Raw genomic sequence first — 20,032 nt, 5'->3', positions numbered from 1 at the left:
CTGTGCTAGAGGATAAAGATATGCTGTTAAATAAAAGGTGTTCCTTTTGGAGTGACAATTTCTTAAGTAATTATGTTTGTGTATGATAAATCCTGTAATGGAGAGAGGTACACAGTGGTGGCAGATTTTTAAAAAGACTTCTCTTTGAGAGATTGTAAAAGATTTAGGAGAGGGTAGAATATTTGAACTGGATTCCTAGAGAGAGAAAGGGCATCGAGAGCTAGGGATGGAAGTCCAGGTGACTTAGTTTACAACCAGTGTTGGTTCAGCTGCTCGCTGGTCATCTTTATTTTCTGCTTCCTCCCTCCTAAGTGCTGTAACCAATAGTAGTATGGCATAATCCTGCCTTCAGCTGTAATATTAAAGTGAATTTGGAATGGATAATTTGAGTTAGATTTTCCATTCAAAAGGAATAATGAGCCACCTAAGATAGAAGGTCGTTAGGGAGCTGGTTAACTGTAGCTGACTTTCTCCATTTTGGGGGAGTCTGTCCCTTGGACTGCAAGGAGATCCAACCAGTCCATTCTAAAGGAAATCAGTCCTGAGTGTTCATTGGAAGGACTGATGCTAAAGCTGAAACTCCAATACTTTGGCCACCTCATGTGAAGAGTTGACTCACTGGAAAAGACTCTGATGCTGGGAGGGATTGGGGGCAGGAGGAGAAGGGGACGACAGAGGATGAGATGTCTGGATGGCATCACTGACTCAATGGACATGAGTCTGAGTGAACTCCGAGAGTTGGTGATGGACAGGGAGGCCTGGCGTGCTTCAATTCATGGGGTTGCAAAGAGTTGGACACGACTGAAAGACTGAACTGAACTGAAGTCACCTCATCTTTTTTAGTTCTTTCCTTCTTATCGAAAGACTTATTATAAATAAAAGGCTGTGTTTGAGATACATTTATAGAGTGTTATTTTTTTCAAAATTGATTTAGTTGTGGCTAAGGGAAAAACTGAAGAGGCAGCTGTCATAGTGATTGTATTTCTGCACAGGTTCAAACTCTAGGAAGAAAATTAATATAGAAAGAAGCCATCTAACTAAGTCTTTATGTCCTTGAATTTCATCCTCAAGAACACTTATAAGGAAAATGACTGGTGAAAGGAGTCATTATAGGGAGAAGGTGGGAGCAGGCATCAGGTTAAAACATTTTAAGCTATGACTCAGATAAAAAAGAAACAGTAGGTATCAGAAGTTGGTGTTTTAAGGGGATTCCTCTAAGATGTCAGCCACCGTTAAATAAAGATCATTTAAAGGATTCCGCTTTTTAATTTGATAAATGGTTACCATATATCTGACCACCAGGGTGAAGCGAATTCATATATACGGTGCTGTTCCAATTTATGTATCACGGAGCTTGTGCTGTGCCGTCTAAACAGGGTGCCAGCCAGTCATCCGGAAACAGGATGCAGGAGCTCTGCTAATCACCACACTTTGCTCACCCTCACCAACTCCCTTGCTTGTTGTTCCTCTCCTCCTGGACTGCAGCTCAGTGGCAGGAAGAGTGAAAATAGCTTTTCAAGTCTGAATATAAAATATTCATTTTGTCAAGATTTAGTATTCTAAAATGGAATATATGTATATATCAGTTCAGTTCAGTTCAGTTGCTCAGTGTGTCCGACTCTTTGCGACCCCATGAATTGCAGCACGCCAGGCTTCCCTGTCCATCACCAACTCCCAGAGTTCACTCAAACTCATGTCCATTGAGTTGTTGATGCCATCCAGCCATCTCATCAAACACAGTATTTTTTTGTACATATACACAGGTTTGTTTTTTTTTCCCCCTGTGAGGAGCCTGCATATCCAAGAGCTCCATTTGATGTTGCTGTTTAGTTGCTCAGTGTGTCCAAGTCTTTTGTGACCCCCATGGACAGCAACTCGCCAGGCTCCTCTGTCCATGGGATTTCCCAGGCAAAGAATACTTGAGTGGGTTGCCATTTTCTTCTCCAGAGAGTCTTCCCGACCCAGGGATTGAACCCACATCTTCTGCTTGGCTGGTGGATTCTTTACCACTGAGCCACCAGGGAAGCCCAAGAGCTCCATTAGGGGAGAGCATACCACTTTCTTATATGAGAGGAAAGCTTTGAGAAATCATTACATGGTCAGACTTCTGTTTATATAAGTGAGGAGAAAGTACCATTATTTTTATTTGGACTTACATAGTTTATTGGGTTTAAGGGTGTGTGTGTATGTGTATACAAATATATGTACATCATTTCATCGAATGTAAATTTTTTATTTTGTTAGAAATTTGAAAGGACGTTCATAAGACTGACCAGAGATATGCAGAGGAATGCAAGATATACTTACATAATTAAGTAAGAATTACATCTCATATAAGATGCCATGTTGTACAAACTACTTTAATCAGCAATTTGATTCGTGCCTGGGTCAAAATTTGCCATTTTAAAGACATTTAAGATATAGTATCGTCATCTTTTTACTCGAGAAGTCACTTGTAATCAGGACTCTTGACCAGGAGCTTTCCTTTTCATGAGAGATATTCCAGAAAAACATCTATTTCTGCTTTATTGACTATGCCAAAGCCTTTGACTGTGTGGATCACAATAAACTGTGGAAAATTCTGAAAGAGATGGGAATACCAGACCACCTGACCTGCCTCTTGAGAAATCTGTATACAGGTCAGGAAGCAACAGTTAGAACTGAACATGGAACAACAGACTGGTTCCAAATAGGAAAAGGAGTACATCAAGGCTGTATATTGTCACCCTGCTTATTTAACTTATATGCAGAGTACATCATGAGAAACGCTGGGCTGGAAGAAGCACAAGCAGGAATCAAGATTGCCGGGAGAAATATCAATAACCTCAGATATGCAGATGACACCACCCTTATGGCAGAAAGTGAAGAGGAACTCAAAAGCCTCTTGATGAAAGTGAAAGAGGAGAGTGAAAAAGTTGGCTTAAAGCTCAACATTCAGAAAACGAAGATCATGGCATCTGGTCCCATCACTTCATGGGAAATAGATGGGGAAACAGTGCAAACAGTGTCAGACTTTATTTTGGGGGACTCCAAAATCACTGCAGGTGGTGATTGCAGCCATGAAATTAAAAGACGCTTACTCCTTGGAAGAAAAGTTACGACCAACCTAGATAGCATATTCAAAAGCAGAGACATTACTTTGCTGACTAAGGTCCGTCTAGTCAAGGCTATGGTTTTTCCTGTGGTCATGTATGGATGTGAGAGTTGTGGACTGTGAAGAAGGCTGAACACCGAAGAATTGATGCTTTTGAACTGTGGTGTTGAAGAAGACTCTTGAGAATCCCTTGGACTGCAAGGAGATCCAACCAGTCCATTCTGAAGTAGATCAGCCCTGGAATTTCTTTGGAAGGAATGATGCTAAAGCTGAAACTCCAGTACTTTGGCCACCTAATGCGAAGAGGTGACTCACTGGAAAAGAGTGATGCTGGGAGGGATTGGGGGCAGGAGGAGAAGGGGACGACAGAGGATGAGATGGCTGGATGGCATCACCGACTCGATGGACGTGAGTCTGAGTGAACTCGGGGAGTTGGTGATGGACAGGGAGGCCTGGCGTGCTGCGATTCATGGGGTCGCAAAGAGTCAGACTCGACTGAGCGACTGAACTGAACTGAAGTAACCCTCTGAGTTCTTACTGTTTGGCTCACAGTGGGCTCCTTCCCTCTGTCGTCAGGATCCTGCAACTCCCCCACAGTTACGGTCCTAATAGGCATAAAGGCAGTGGAAGTTTTTCCAAATAGAAGGTTCTTGAAATGGGTACAACGGGAAACAGAAGGCCTGCTTTTCCCGCAGATGCAGGAAAATGGTGCAGGAGGCCATTGGGAGACAAAGGATTCGCACCTGGTTGATCATTCTTGGCAGGAATATCGTTAAGAACATTTAACCGTATTTTCATGTGTATTTAATGGAAATATTTTTATTGGCATATGTCATAAAAACAAAATAAGTAATCCCAAGGATCTGGTTGGCTCATTACACATCTAAGTATGTGTAATTCTCTCTCCAATGCATTAGAGAATTAGTGAGTTTCTAAAACTTTTAACTCCAGAATTCATTTGCTAGAAGTAGCCTCCCCTCTTGATACTTCGTAGAGGCCCTTTAGAGGCCACGCGAGCTGAGCCCGCCTTGCGCAGCCGCAGTAGCGGGCTGGATGGGCTGTCGCGAGACCTCGGCCTTGCGCAGCCGCAGTAGCGGGCTGGAGGGGCTGGAGGGGCTGGAGGAGCTGTCGCGAGGCGCCGGCCTTACGCAGCCGCATTGAGGGCTGAGAACCGGCCAACGGTCACAGCTCTTTCCTTTGGAGCTTCTAAGGGTGCCTGTTGCTTTCTGCCTTCACCTCTCAAGTGAGTAGCCATGAGCTGGACTGTGGGAATCCTGCGGGCCAGCCAGAGAGCGGGCACTGTGAGGGCAAATTTCCTATGCCTGGGAATGGCCCCAGGCCCCCGCCCGCCGGCAGCCGTTCCCCTCGGGGGCGCCTGGGCCGTGGTCCCCGCGTCCAAGATGGCGACCGTCAAGTGTGAGCTGATGAAGAATTGCACTTCGGAGGAGCCTGTTCGCAACAGTAAGATCTCCATCGTAGGAACTGGATCGGTTGGCATGGCCTGTGCTATCAGCATCCTCTTAAAAGGCTTGAGCGATGAACTCGCCCTGGTGGATGTTGATGAAGGCCGACTGAAGGGTGAGACCATGGATCTTCAGCATGGCAGCCTTTTTGTGAAAATGCCAAATATTGTTTCCAGCAGAGATTATTTTGTCACTGCAAACTCCAGCCTCGTGATTATCACGGCAGGTGCACGCCAGGAAAAAGGAGAAACACGCCTTAATTTAGTCCAGCGAAATGTGGCCATCTTTAAGCTAATGATGTCCAGTATCGTTCAGTACAGTCCCCGCTGCAAACTGATTGTGGTTTCCAATCCGGTGGATATCTTGACGTACGTAGCCTGGAAGTTGAGTGCCTTTCCCCAAAACCGTGTTATTGGAAGTGGTTGTAATCTGGACACTGCCCGTTTCCGTTTCTTGATTGGGCAAAGGCTTAGTATCCATTCTGAAAGCTGTCATGGGTGGATCCTCGGAGAGCATGGAGACTCAAGTGTTCCTGTGTGGAGTGGAGTGAACATCGCTGGTGTCCCTCTGAAGGAACTGAACTTAGATATAGGAACTGATAAAGATCCCGAGCAGTGGAAAAATGTTCACAAAGATGTGGTTGCTAGTGCCTATGAGATTATTAAAATGAAAGGTTATACTTCTTGGGCCATTGGCCTCTCTGTAGCTGACCTGACAGAAAGTATTTTGAAGAATCTTAGGAGAGTGCATCCAGTTTCCACCAGAATTAAGGGTCTCTATGGAATAAATGAAGACGTATTCCTCAGTGTTCCATGTATCCTGGGGGAGAGTGGTATTACTGACCTTATAAAAGTAAAATTGGCCCCTGAAGAAGAGGCTCGTCTGCAGAAGAGTGCAAAAACACTTTGGGATATTCAAAAGGAGCTTAAGTTTTAAAGTTGTTTAAAACTACCTACCATTCTGAGGTTACTTAAGAAAGATAGTGGTTATGGTCCTGTGTATGTCTAGTTTTTGAATAAACTTTAATTCCTAAAACTTGGAAAGAGAAGGAAGTAGAGTGACTCCCCTGTTTATTTAGCCTCCCCTCCCTTTTATTTAGCATCCAGATGCTAGGTTATACTTTTTAACAGTTCCTAAGTGACTGCGTCAAATAAGGTGCCAATGATTGTACCAGCTGTATCAATCATTATACCAGTGATTTACCAGTCCTTCCTTTCTGTGCGTGTGTGCATGTAGAGTTGCCAATTGTTAAAAAAAAAAGTGGGATGCAGGTGTTTGTTGTGTTACAGAAATTGATTATTTTCATTAAGTACCTGTTTGTTCTTTTATTCTGAGTGCCTTATACCTATGTTTGTTTATGAGTAACTTCCTATACAGTGTGAAAATAAACATATACAGGGAAGCTCTGTTATTGAGCCATCAGTATCTTCATTCCCCTGTGACAATCTATCAGCCAGGCTTAAAAAAAAAAAGCATCATAAAATGGGAGTGCAAGCAGGTCCTGTGTGTTCTGTGTTTGTGCATGCTCATGTATGTGTGCCAGTGAAGCAGGATCATTAGGTAAAATATGAAAATGATAGTGATTTGGTTGGTAACTATTATAAAGTATTTCTTAGTATATATATTATTGAAGTATAGTCGACAGTGTTTCAGGTGTACAGCAAGGTCATTCAGTTATATATATATATATGTTATTTTTCAGATTATCTGTTATAGGCTATTACAAGATACTATAGTTCCCTGTATTATACAGTAAATCTTTGTTGCTTGCTGCATATCTTTTAAAATTAAAAATCTAGTGTTCTAGTCATATGAAGTCAAACAAATGGAGTCAAAATGTCATAAATTTTTTATTATTTAATGCAGTAAAATATAAAGCTTTTAGGAAGAGGCCTGACAGTCATAGGTGGTTCAGTTACTAAAAATAAGGCTGATTGAAATAGTTTTAGAACTGCCGCTGAGAACCTGACCCGTCAGCACCTTAAATCAAGAAGCATGTTATAAACTGTTCTCGTTGGGCCGGGTCTCAGCTGCAGGCATGCCCTGGCCCTAGGACATCCCAGGGCCATCCCTGTTGCTCAGTCTACTGCACGTAGGCAGAAAGCTTTTGCTTTTGAATTGTGCCCTGTTAATCATCGTCATAATTATTGACCATTTTTTAATGAGTGCTTCAGGGATTGTATTGCTCTGAAAGTTACATGTTCACTTTTTATTCCTAAATCAATTGACTTTACTACAAATTCTAGACTGTATGGATGTGATACAGTGAAGGTTTAGGAGAAAGATGCTTGTCTGACCTTCACCTAAATAGTGGGACTAATAGAAAATGAGAATCTTAGCCTTCCTAATGCAAATGAATATTAAATAAATTACATGGTATGTTCAGACATTCTTAGATTTATGTGAGTATCAACAGGCCTAATCAAAAATTGAAATAGACCAGCAGCTACTCTCTAAATTAAGCCTAGTCTTGCTTAGTCCAGTTTTACTACATAGACATAGGACTATAATCCACCCCCAAAAAACTGACTCTACTTAACCAAGCTGATCAGAGTTCCCACACTAGTTCATTGAAAATATCAAAATGTTCTGATTTCCTCAGAAGCTGTGTCATATAATGGGATTAATCAAAGTGCTGAGCTCCCTGAAGGGAAGAGTGGTGGTTTGGTTTTTCCAGGTGATTCTAAAACCTATTTAAGCTTAATTAACACCAAGTTTCTCTTCCCCTTTGTCCAACCCTTAAGTTTTTATTTTTCCATGTTTTAGCCAAATTTAGCATAATAGTGAAGGATATCAGAGCCTGCCTTAGGTCTGTTCTGTGATTTCTCTTCACCAGCTATGTCAGTCAGGATAGGCTGGGTTATACTACAGTAAAAGAATAATCTCCCAACTGTGGCTTCAAGGTTTCTTTCTTTCCTAAAATTCACTGGGTTTATGCAACTCTCTAGGGAACCTGACCTCCACAGGATGGCTTCATACCTCAAGTTTCTTTCATCTTGAGGCACCACTGCAGCAAACAGGCTTCTGTGATTGCTATGGAAAGGGAAGAGGGGCCTGGAGGCTGGAACAGTTGCAATAATATGTTTCACCTTGGAAGTGGCACAGATTTCTTTTACTTATATTTCATTAGCCAGAATGAGTCACATAGTTGCCTAACTTCAAGAGGGTAGGGAAGTATTGTTCACTCAGTCGTGTCTGACTCTTTGAGACCACAGGGACTGCAGCATGCCAGGCTTCCCTGTCCTTCACTGTCTCCCAAAATTTGCTCAAACTCATGTCCATTGAGTCAGTGATGCCATCCAGCCATTCTCATCCTCTGTTGACCTCTTCTCCTGTCCTCAACCTTTCCCAGCATCAGGATCTTTTCCAATGAGTTGGCTCTTCAGATCAAATGGTCACAGTATTGGAGCTTCAGCTTCAGTTCTTCCAATGAATATTCAGGATTGATTTCCTTTAGGATTGACTGGTTTGATCTCCTTGCAGTCCAGGGGACTCTCAAGAGTCTTCTCCAGCACCACAGTTCAAAAGCGTCAATTCTTCGGCATTCAGCTTTCTTTATGGCCCCACTCTCACATCCATACATGACTACTGGAAAACCCATAGCTTTGATGACAGACCTTTGTCAGCAAAGTGATGTCTCTGCTCTTTAATATGGTGTCTAGGTTTATCATAGCCTTTCTTCCAAGGAGCAAGCGTCTTTTAATTTCATGGTTGTAGTCACCATCTGCAGTGATTTTCGAGCCTCCCCCCAAAAAGTCTGCTACTATTTCCACTGTTTTTTCATCTGTTTGCCATGAAGTGATGGGACCAGATGCCATGCATGATCTCAGTGTTTTGAATGTTGAGTTTTAAGCCAGCTTTTTCACTCTCCTCTTTCACTTTCATCCTGAGGCTTTTTAGTTCCTCTTCATTTTGTCATTAGGGTGGTGTCATCTGCATATCTGAGGTTACTAATATTTCTCCCAGCAATCTTGATTCCTTTCAGCTTGTGATTCATCTATCCAAGCATTTTGAATGATGTACTCTACATGTAAATTAAATAAGCAGGGTGACAATATACACCCTTGACATACTCCTTTCCCAATTTTAAACCAGTCCATTGTTCCATGTCTGGTTCTGACTGTTGCTTCTTGACCTTCATACAGGTTTTTCAGGAGGTAGGTAAGGTGATGTGGTATTCCCATCTCTTTAAGAATTTTCCACAGTTTGTTGTGATCCGCACAGTCAAAGGCTTTAGTGTAATCAATGAAGCAGATGTTTTTTCTGGAATTCCTTTCTTTATTTTTTGATCCAGCGGATGTTGGCAATTTGATCTCTGGTTCCTCTGCCCTTTTTTTCTTTTTTGAAAAACGCCACGGGAATTTTTATTAACACCAAAAACATTATGTATTGGGGTACAGCCAAGTAACAATGTTGTGATAATTTCAGGTGAACAGTGAAGGGACTTAGCCATACATACACATGTATCCAGTCTCCCCCAAACTCCCCTCCCATCCAGTTTTCTGTCTTTTTAAATCCAGCTTGTAAGTCTTGAAGTTCTTAGTTCATGTACTGCTGAAGCCTAGTTTGACGGATTTTGAGCATTACCTTGCTAGCATGTAAAATAAGTGCAATTGTGTGGTAGTTTGAACATTCTTTGGTATTGCCCTTCTTTGGGATGGGAATAAAAACTGACCTTTTCCAGGCCTGTGACCACTGCTGAGTTTTCCAAATTTGCTGGCATATTGAGTGCAGCACTTTCACAGCATCATCTTTCAGGATTTGAAATAGCTTAACTGGAATTATATCACCTCCACTAGCTTTGTTTGTAGTAATTCTTCCTAGGCCCCACTTGACTTCACACTCCACGATGTCTGGCTCTAGGTGAGGGATCACACCATTGTGGTTATCTGGGTCATTAAGACCTTTTTTGTACAGTTCTGTGTATTCTTGCCACCTTTTAATCCTTCTGCTTCTGTTAGGTCCTTACCATTTCTGTCCTTTATTGTGCCCATCTTGGCATGAAATGTTCCCTTGGTATCTCTAATTTTCTTGAAGAGATCCCCAGTCTTTCCCATTCTGTTGTTTTCCTCTACTTCTTTGCACTGTTCACTTCAGAAGGCTTCATCTCTCCCTTATAGAGAGAAGTATTACCCCCTGTATCCAGAAGCAGATGAGTACTGGCTGTCAGTAAACACTGGCATTAATAAAAACTGACCTTTTCCAGTCCTGTGGCCGCTGCTGAGTTTTCCAAATTTGCTGGCATATTGAGTGGAGCACTTTCACAGCATCACCTTAGCATTCTGTATAACATGGTCACTACTGCAAGAAGTACATATTTCAAGCTAGGTCATTTTTAGGGAAAGCGGGCACATGAGTAGAAGTTGTAGAGGTCTTTCTAGGTCGTAGAACCAGAGTGGTGTGGGGCAAGAGCCTGGATGTCAGTGAGGCAGTTGTGATCTTACAAATCAGATCACCATGGGTGGGTTAACCTCTTTGACCTCTGGTTTCTCATATATAAAGCGGTGGTCTTCATTTTTGCCAGAATTGTGAAGGCTACATAAAAGTCTACTGCTTGGTGAGTCTGGCACATAGGTGATCTTAAATGGCAAACATTATTCTTGTTCAGGAAACATTTACAGTCTTACTCAGTTTTATGAAGAAGCTGAATTTCCAGGTTCTTCAAAATTCCCGTTGGCACTGTAATTATTGATATATCCAAAGGCTTTCTCATCAGTTGGTCCTATAAAGCTTTCATTATTCTAACCTCAGCACCGAGGCTGGCAGCCATCCTGTACCTGCAGGTGAGAAAATTGAAGTTAAATGAGCTATACAATGGCAAAGACTTTTTAAAATTTGGAGCGCTTAATTCCACCAGCTGTCTATTTATTAGATGCTGTAAGGGTTTTCTCAAATTCATTAAATTGAGGACATAGCTTCAGCTTTTAAGTAATTTTTCAGCACACTATATATAACACCAAAAATTTTCATGTTGTTCTTTTCCTTGCCAAGACAGACACAGTAAATGTGTAGTAATATCCCATGGTCACTCCTGGCATACTGGCTACATCACCCTTCTGTTGCTGTTGTGGTGTGAAGGTGAGTAGTAACGTTATTGGAGGCATAATCTTGAATCTATTCTAAACCTAGAATATCAATCAAAAAATCCATATTAGTGACAAATTACTTGTAATCATTTTCCTATTGTCATAATACTCTGAGAACTGCTGCCTTAGAGACTGCTCAGTTCAGTTCAGTCGCTTAGTCATGTCTGAGTCTTTGCAACCCCATGGACTGCAGCATGCCAGGCCTCCCTGTCCATCACCAACTTCTGGAGTTTACTTAAGCTCATGTCCATTGAGTCAGTGATACCATCCAACCATCTTGTCCTCTCTCATCCCCTTCTCCTTTGGGGTGGACTGATTGGATCTCCTTGCAGTCCAAGGGACTCTCAAGAGTCTTCTCCAACACCACAGTTCAAAAGCATCAATTCTTTGGCGCTCAGCTTTCTTTATAGTTCAACTCTCACATCCATACATAACTACTGGAAAAACCATAGATTTGACTAGATAGACCTTTGTTGGTAAAGTAATGTCTCTGCTTTTTGATATGTTGTCTAGGTTGGTCATAGCTTTTCTTCCAAGGAGCAAGCATCTTTTAATTTCATGGCTGCAATCACAATCTGCAGTGATTTTGGAGCCTAAGAAAATAAAGTCTCTCACTGTTTCCATTGTTTCTCCATCTGTTTGCCATGATGGGACCAGATGCCAAGATCTTAGTTTTCTAAATGTTGAGTTTTAACCCAACTTTTTCACTCTCCTCTTTCACTTTCATCAAGAGGCTCTCTATTCCTCTTTGCTGTCTGCCGTAAGAGTGGTGTTATCTGCGTATCTGAGATTATTGATATTTCTCCCGGCAATCTTGATTCCAGCTTGTGCTTCATCCAGCCCAGCATTTCTCATGATGTACTCTGCATAAAAGTTAAATAAGCAGGGTGACAATATACAGCCTTGATGTACTCTTTTCCCTATTTGGAACCAGTCTGTTGTTCCATGTCCAGTTCTAACTGTTGCTTCCTGACCTGCATACAGATTTTTCAGGAGGCAGGTTGGGTGGTCTGATAGTCCCATCTCTTTTAGAATTTTCCAGAGTTTGTTGTGGTCCACACAGTCAAAGGCTTTGGCATAGTTAATAAAGCAGAAGTAAACATTTTTCTGGAACGCTCTTGCTTTTTCCATGATCCAACAGATGTTGGCAATTTGATCTCTGGTTCCTCTGCCTTTTCTAAATCCAGCTTGAACATCTGGAAGTTCACAGTTCACGTACTATTGAAGAGACTGCCACTTTCTGATAGTATTACAGCCCAGCACTGTAATACTTGTAATGTTTGGACACAAACATTGGGACTCAAGGATGAGGTTCTTGGAGGAGTGGGCTCACTGCCTGGGAGTGCCGTTTGTGTCCCAGTCTTTGAGGAGAGCATCCTGGAGTGGGGCAGTATGCAATGGCCCTGTTTAGAAGTGTAGGCTTGTGGTCTGTAACCACAGAGAAATTCTTCTTGGTCAGAGAGGAAGAGGGATAAGGAGGACTGCAGGGAAGAATCCCAGAATCCAGAAAATGCTTCAGAGTGAGACTTGAGTTGCTGGATGGACACTCAGGTCCCCAACATGCCCTGTCTTCACCGGACTTCTCTGGTGTTAGGGTAGGGGGATGCTTTTGTGGCAATAGTTGTAATTATTATCTTGGAACTCAGTATATTTACTTCATAATTTGCTTAAATGTACTCAGTCCCTAAGTCTTTTCTCAAGCACATTTTTAAGCAGAGGAATGTTCTGTTGACCTGTGATAGAGTATCACTGAGAGGACCGACACCTCTGATCTGCGTATCAGAAATTGAAACAGGTGGGAAAAAACTAAAGATCTTCATTTAACTATCCATGTAGTATGAATAGTACAAGCTTAGAAACTTTCTGTGAGCCTTTCTGCTGAAAGCGACTTGAGGCCCTGATTATAAGGAGATGCTGGGTTTCCATTTCCACAGCTGTAAAATTTAAAAGGCTTTTTCAGTGAAGTATAGGTGATATACCATATTATGTAAGTAACAGGTGTACAAAATAATGGTTCATAATTTTAAAAGTTATACTCCATTTAGTTATAAAATATTGACCATATACCCTGTGTTGTACAGTATATCCTTGTAGCTTATTTTATACCAGTGGTTTGTACATCTTAATCCCTTACCCTTATATTGCCCCTCCCCCCTTCCTTTATCCCAGCGGTAACCACTGGTTTGTTCTCTGTATCTTTGAGTCTGTTTTTTGTTGTTGTTATATTCACTAGTCTGTTGTGTATTTTTAGATTCCACATATAACTGAGATCATACAGTATTTGTCTTTCCCTGTTGGATGTATTTCACTTAGCGTAATACCCCCAAGTCCGTCCTCGTTGTTGCAAGTGGCAGGATTTCATTCCTTTTTACGGCTGATTAGTATCACAGTGTATACATATTGCATTGTCTTCGTCCGTTCATCTGTTGACGGAGACTTAGGTTGCTTCCATATCTTGGCAATCATAAATAATGCTGCTAAATGAGCGTTGGGCTGTCTGTATCTTTTGAATCAGTGTTGTTTGGATATATTCCCAGGAGTGGACTGGCTGGGTCTATGGTAGTTCTGTTCTCAGTTTTCTGAGAAGCCTCCATACTGTTTTCCACAGTGCCTACACCAATTTGCCAAATTACACCAGTACTGTACAGGTGTTCCCTTTTCTCCACACTCTCGCCAGCATTGGTTATTTGCGTTCTTTTTGCAGACAGCCATTCTGACAGGTGTGAGGTATTACCTCAGTGTAGTTTTGATCTGCATTTCCCTGATGATCAGGGATCTTGAGCATCTTTTCATGAGCCTATTGGCCATCTGCATGTCCTCTCTGAAAACATGTCTATTCATGTCGTCTGCCCATGTTTAATTGGGTTGTTTGATTTTTTAAATTATGAGCCATATGAGCTGTTTATACTTGTTGGATATTAACCCTGCGTCAGTCATATCATTTGCAAATATCCTCTCCCATTCAGTAGGTTGCCTTTTTACTTTGTTGATGGTTTCCTTTGTTGTACAAAACCTTTTAAGTTTAATTAGGTCTCATTTATTTTTGCTTTCATTTCCTTTGCTTTAGGAGACAGATCCAAAAATATATTGCTGTGATTTATGTCAAATAATGTTCTGCCTATGTTTTCCTCTAGGAGTTTTATAGTTTCCAATCTTACATTTAGGTCTTTAACCCATTTTTAAATTTTTGGGTATGGTGTTAGAGAATGTTCTGATTTCATCCTTTCACTTGTCCAGTTTTTCCCAGCGGCGCTTACTGAAGAGGCTGTCTTTTCTCCATTGTGTTTTTGCCTCCTGTGTCACAGATTAAGTGACCGTAAGCGCGTGGGTTTATCTCTAGGCTCTGTTCTGTCCCACTGATTGCATGTCTGTTTTTGTGTCAGTACCGTACTGTTTTGGTTGGCCTCCGGTCCAGCTGGTTGCCAGACCCTTGTGTGGAAGCTGCCAGCTGCTGGACCGGGTCACAAGGCAGCTGAATGCATAACCTCAGGGGCCCTGGGGCTAGTACTGGCGTGTGGAGTCAGAGTCTAAAAGATTCTGAGGCTGCTATCTGCCCACTGCAGGGTGAGACAGGTCCTGGACTCAGTGCTCGCACTGCTGGCAGGCGGAGCTGGCCCTGGGGTCTGGTTACCGGCCCAGGATCTCAGGGCTGCTGTTGCGTCCCTGGGCAGGGGTTAGGGGGTTGGGGGTGGGGGAGGCTGGGGAGACGGGCTCCATAGGCTGTGCGACTGTAGTGTTCCTGCATCTGGTGCCTGCCCCTGGTGGAGGCGGCTGGTCTGGAGGCGAGAGCAGGCTTCCTGGAGGGCAGGGCAGGGCCGGGCCTAGGGGACTCTGGGGCCGGTGCCTGCCCACTGATGGGTGGAGCGGGGTCCTGTGTCTAAATGAGGCGACTGGGCTCCAGAGGTCTTCGGCAGCCTGCCTGCTGGTGGGTGGGACTCGCTTGGCCTGAGCCAGGTCTTGACACCGAGGAGCGATAGGGAGGTTCCCACGCTGGCGCCACCAGCACCAGTGCCAAGTGGTAGAGGGAGCTCCCAAGAACGGCTGCCCCGTGTCTATGCCCCACTGTGAGCCGCAGTGGCCACCTAGCTCTCCAGCAGACGTTCCAAGACCAGCAGCTAGGCTGACCCTGGCTCCTGTTGAATGACTGCCTCTGTCCTGGACCCTGGCGTCTGTGAGACGCTGTGCGCACCCTTTAGGAGTGAACTCTATTTCCCCAGTCCTCTTGGACTCCTGAAATGAAGCCCCACTGGCCTTCAAAGCCAGATTCCCTGGGGGCTTGCCGTCCAGTGCAGGACCCCCAGGCTACAGAACCTGGCATGGGGCCGGAACTTCCGCTCCTCTGGGAGAGGCTGTGCAGAGTATTGGTTCTGTGGGTCACCCGCCTGGGGATGTGGGGCTTAACCAGTCCACCATTCCCCCGCGTCCTGTTGGGGGTCCTTCTTCACATCTTTTGTGGTAACAGATCTTCTCGGGCAGGTTCTAGTCTTTTCATCGGTGGTGGTAGTTGTGACGCTGGTGTGCTCCTGGGAGTGAGCTCAGGTCTTTCTGCTCTGCCGTGTTGGCTGGACTCCTCCACACCTGTAAATAAATAAAGGGCCACGCGATGCTCTGTATCCCACGTGTCTCCCTCCCTTCACTGGGCTCGGAAGCCTGTCTGTTCCTACTTGGCTGTTTTTCAGATATGATTCCTTCTAATGGTTCAGTTACTCACTTACGACCCTGGGAACAAGTAAACCATCCTTGGGAAATTAGAGCAAAGGAAAAAAAATGGGCCAAGGAGAGGAAATAGGAGCACAACCCCCATCCCCGGCCCGAGCAGAGCAGCCATTCTGCACGCTGCCTCCCAGGCCTCATCCGCGTTCCTGCCTCCACCTTCGCAGTGACCGACCTCCTTCCATCTCCCCGAGAAGGTGGGACGGTAGATGATTCTATTCATGTCCTGGTAGAAAACCCTGTCATTAGGCTCGGCTATAACAGATGTTCCACCAGAGAGGCAACTGGGAAGAACTAAGGAGCGCATTGCAAACCCTGGCCAGAGGCGCCTTTCAGTGGAGGTCTGCAAGGCCTTTCAAGGGGGCACTCTTGGGCATTTTGGACAAGGCAACTTTTTTTGTGGGCCATCCTAGACAGTTAGCATCCCTGCCCCCAGTGCCAACGGTGATCCCCTGTGACTCTGACAGCCCGACTCTCAGGACTCTATTTAGAGAACTTCTGCTTAGAACTGCATTTCCAGTTGTCCCCCCGACCGCCAGGGACAGAGTACTGCCTTTAGCTGGAAACCTTTCATGAAGGGTTCATCACAGTACAAATTAGAGGGCTGCATGGAAGAGGGGGTTGCGGGGAGACATAAATACCCTGGGGGGGTGTGTGTCAAGACTGGTGTCTGGGACCCAGACGTTGAGAGGGTGGTCCTGGACCTACAGACCTCTTACGATGGATAACCTTGTGTGTCTTCAGTTATCAGAATATTTAAACCAAAATGATGTGACTGTAAATTAATGCTTTTGACAAACATGCCATAATACTTATATCCACACGAGCTTTGTTCCTGGAACATGGTATTTTGAAGCCGCTGTAGTGACAACAGCTGACGTATACTGAGCACTGCCAGGAGCGGGGCTTCCACGCGCGTTGCCTCAGTCCTCAACTCTGTAAGCAGGCGTCATCTCCATGCTGCACACATGAACTCTGCCCCTAGTGAGAGTAAGCAGGCTCCCCAGGCACGTGAGTTGGCCTTTGAACAGAGAGGCCTACTTGATACCAGGGTCTCTGCTAACGGCCGTGCTACCATGACTGGAGTAGATGCCTCGGAACTGACAAGTCCCAAAGGGGATGCACCTCCTGAACTGGGAAACAGCACAGGGGTCCAGCTTCTGATTGAAATTAAGCAAGCATCAACATAAACGAAAAAAAAAAATACTAGCTGACTCTCAGTCACTCCAAGAAATGACTTATATGTTGCTGTGAATCCAGGGTGCTTCACAGTTTGACTGAGGAGATCTGTATCCTCGAGAAATAATGGTTGAGTTGTTGTTCAGTCGTGTCTGACTCTTTGTGACCCCATGGACTGTAGCATGCCATGCTTCTCTGTCCATGGGGTCCTCCAGGCAAGAATACTGGAGTGGATAGCTGTTTTCTTCTCCAGGGGATCTTCCTGACCCAGAGATTGAAATAGATTCTCTTGCATTGCAGGCAGAATCTTTGCTGCCTAGCCATCGGGGAGGCCCGGTTGGGGTGTGGCCAACAGGAAGACTGCAGCGCTGTGCTGTGGTGCTTCTGGAGTAGTGGCTTCAGAACAGGGCCATCTAGGTGTGAAGAATGAATCGGTGTGCAGCTAGCGTCACCTACACTGAAGACTATCCACCTCCTGTAAATTAGTGTCCCTGCCCTCGGGGCCATGTGCAGAGGTGGACTTGACCCTGCACGTCAGGATCCTCCAAACTCCTGCTCCAGGCCCACAATTCCAGATCCCTGTCTGCCAGGAACACCTTTACGTAGATTCCTCGACACTGTCAGTGCATAAGAACATTCTCCTCTGCCATTCATTGATTCCTCCTTAACCCTTATGGCAGAAAGTGAAGAGGAACTGAAAAGCCTCTTGATGAAAGTGAAAGAGGAGAGTGAAAAAGTTGGCTTAAAGCTCAACATTCAGAAAACTAAGATCATGGCCATCTGGTCCCATCATTTCATGGGAAATAGATGGGGAAACGGTGGAAACAGTGGCAGACTTTATTTTGAGGGGCTCCAAAATCACTGCAGATGGTGATTGCAGCCATGAGATTAAAAGATACTTACTCGTTGGAAGGAAAGTTATGACCAACCTAGACAGCATACTAAAAAGCAGAGGCATTACTTTGCCAACAAAGGTCCGTCTGGTCAAGGCTATGGTTTTTCCAGTGGTCATGTATGGATGTGAGAGTTGGACTGTGAAGAAAGCTGAGTGCCGAAGAATTGATGCTTTTGAACTGTGGTGTTGGAGGAGACTCTTGAGAGTCTCTTGGAGATCCAGCCAGTCCACCAGATCTAAAGGAGATCAGCCCTGGGATTTCTTTGGAAGGACTGATGTTGAAGCAGAAACTCCAATACTTTGGCCACCTCATGCGAAGAGGTGACTCATTGTAAAAGACTCTGATGCTGGGAGGGATTGGGGGCAGGAGGAGAAGGGGACAGTGGAGGATGAGATGATTGGATGGCATCACCGACTCAGTGGACATGAGTTTGGGTGAACTCCTGGAGTTGGTGATGGACAGAGAGGCCTGGCATGCTGTGATTCATGGGATCACAAAGAGTCGGACACGACTGAGCAACTGAACTGAAGTTTCTTCTCCCCACTCCTTCCTTCTGGCCCCCAAATTCTTAGCCTCAGTAGATTCATTTATTTAGATAGACATCCCATTCTCAACTGCAGCTTTACATATGAAGGCCAACAACACAGGCTGTCCTCTGGTAGGAAATACATGTCATGGAGGGTTTACGATACAGAGCATGTTGCCTTTCAGATTTAGAGTTTTATGTTACTTAAGGCCCAGTAGACTTTTACTAGGAAGAAGAAACGAGGTCTGTCTCGCTGTCTTCCAAGGCAGCAAGGACAGTCTTGCCTTTTGTTGGTCTTCCTTTGTTTGGTACCCACAGCAATGGCATATCAGTCAGTCAGCAAATGGGGTCCATCTCTAATTTTGGCTCTTTTCCCCACCTTTTAACATTTGATGACTGATTTTTTTCATCTTTCAGATGAAAGACTTTCGAAATAAAATGCAGTCAATATTTCCAGTAATTCCCAAGAACTCTGAGTCGGCTGTTGAGTGGGAGGAAGCACTGAGATCCAAATGAGAGGAGCATGGTGGATGAAGTCTGGACGAGTGCTACGGGGAAGGCTGGCTTTGGAGCTCTCACAGCCCCGAAGGGACTCAAGTGAGTTCTCCTCAGGAACACACACAGTCGCTGACTGAGCCTCTGGGACGGACGGCGTTCAGTGTCCTCACAGAGGCCTGCCGTCATGACTGGGCGCTGCTCCTTTACAGCTGATCTGGTTACATTCACAGGAGGGGGAGGGGGTTAGGGTTAGCAAAGTTTGAAAAGTTAGGAAGACTGTTCAAAATAATTGCATGGGTACCTTCTCTAGGTAAAGGAAATCCCAGGGGAAATACTTTTATGACTGTAAAGTTGAAAGCCAAGTTTTCTACCTGAAAATAATAATGTATGATGGAAAATCTTTATAAACAGACAGTGGTACCTCAGTGTGTCCAGTTAAATAAGTTTTAGCAGCCTTGCTTGTGAGTGTGTGGCTGTCAGAGCACGGAAGACTCGCTCCTGGAAGTGAGTCCTGCCCGTCAGGCAGTGGAGTCGTGCTGCTGCCCCGAACGCGCTCTGTGGTGTGTGTGCTAGGTATCTCTTTCAGTTCAGTTCAGTTCAGTCGCTCAGTCGTGTCCGACTCTTTGTGACCCCATGAATCACAGCACGCCAGGCCTCCCCCTGTCCATCACCATCTCCCGGAGTTCACCCAGACTCACGTCCATCGAGTCCGTGATGCCATCCAGCCATCTCATCCTCAGTCGTCCCCTTCTCCTCCTGCCCCCAATCCCTCCCAGCATCAGTTTTTTCCAGTGAGTCAACTCTTCGCATGAGGTGGCCAAAGTACTGGAGTTTCAGCTTTAGCATCAGTCCTTCCAAAGAAATCCCAGGGCTGATCTCCTTCAGAATGGACTGGTTGGATCTCCTTGCAGTCCAAGGGACTCTCAAGAGTCTTCTCCAACACCACAGTTCAAAAGCATCAATTCTTCAGCACTCAGCCTTCTTCACAGTCCAACTCTCACATCCATACATGACCACAGGAAAAACCATAGCCTTGACTAGACGGATCTTAGTCGGCAAAGTAATGTCTCTGCTTTTGAATATGCTATCTAGGTTGGTCATAACTTTTCTTCCAAGGAGTAAGCGTCTTTTAATTTCATGGCTGCAGTCACCATCCACAGTGATTCTGGAGCCCAAAATAATAAAGTCTGCCACTGTTTCCACCGTTTCCCCATCTATTTCCCATGAAGTGATGGGACTGGCTACCATGAAAGGCCCTGTAAACCTGTACATTCTTAGATAAGAAGCCAGTAACAGACTGTGATGACCTAAAAGGATATCATGCAAAAGCAATGATATTGTGGGTATAAAATGTACTTTTTTGACAAGTTGATTCCAAGTCCCTAAACATTGCCTGACAGTTTGTAGTTTTATCTCAGTTGTCAATATTAAAATAGACTGCTCTCTTTCTCTCCCGCGTGCATGCCCTCTTTCTCTCCCTCCTCCGCGCTCCTCCACTCTCTTCTCTTCGAGTCTTTGGGTTGGCATGCCCTCACGCTTCGAGCATGGATTCTCCTGCTATCCTCTAAATAAAATAG

At 44.5% G+C, this 20,032-nt stretch overlaps 2 protein-coding genes across 3 annotated transcripts in view; both read left to right on the top strand.

The window, feature by feature from the left end:
- TMEM242 (transmembrane protein 242) overlaps positions 1-18,880 on the top strand; it is a 41,301-nt gene extending 22,421 nt beyond the window's left edge. Inside the window, exon 4 of one of the 2 annotated variants that reach the window (XM_005684938.3) lies at positions 18,375-18,880. In XM_005684938.3, coding sequence (XP_005684995.1) covers positions 18,375-18,473 — 99 coding nt within the window. In that variant the 3' untranslated portion in view covers positions 18,474-18,880. The remainder of the gene's footprint in view (positions 1-18,374) is intronic. The other variant, XM_018053405.1, reaches the window with a different exon arrangement.
- On the top strand, positions 3,604-5,596 carry LDHAL6B (lactate dehydrogenase A like 6B). The gene has a single exon (XM_005684936.3). The coding sequence runs from the start codon at positions 4,348-4,350 to the stop codon at positions 5,491-5,493; it is 1,146 nt and encodes a 381-aa protein (XP_005684993.1). The 5' UTR covers positions 3,604-4,347; the 3' UTR covers positions 5,494-5,596.

The sequence above is a fragment of the Capra hircus genome, chromosome 9 (assembly GCF_001704415.2).
Source record: "Capra hircus breed San Clemente chromosome 9, ASM170441v1, whole genome shotgun sequence".
Lineage (NCBI taxonomy): Eukaryota > Metazoa > Chordata > Mammalia > Artiodactyla > Bovidae > Capra > Capra hircus.
This window is presented reverse-complemented; position numbering and strand designations above follow the sequence as displayed.

Bases quoted from the DNA above. Each gene is read 5' to 3' on its own strand.
- LDHAL6B (XM_005684936.3), top strand. From the start codon at position 4,348: ATGAGCTGGACTGTGGGAATCCTGCGGGCCAGCCAGAGAGCGGGCACT.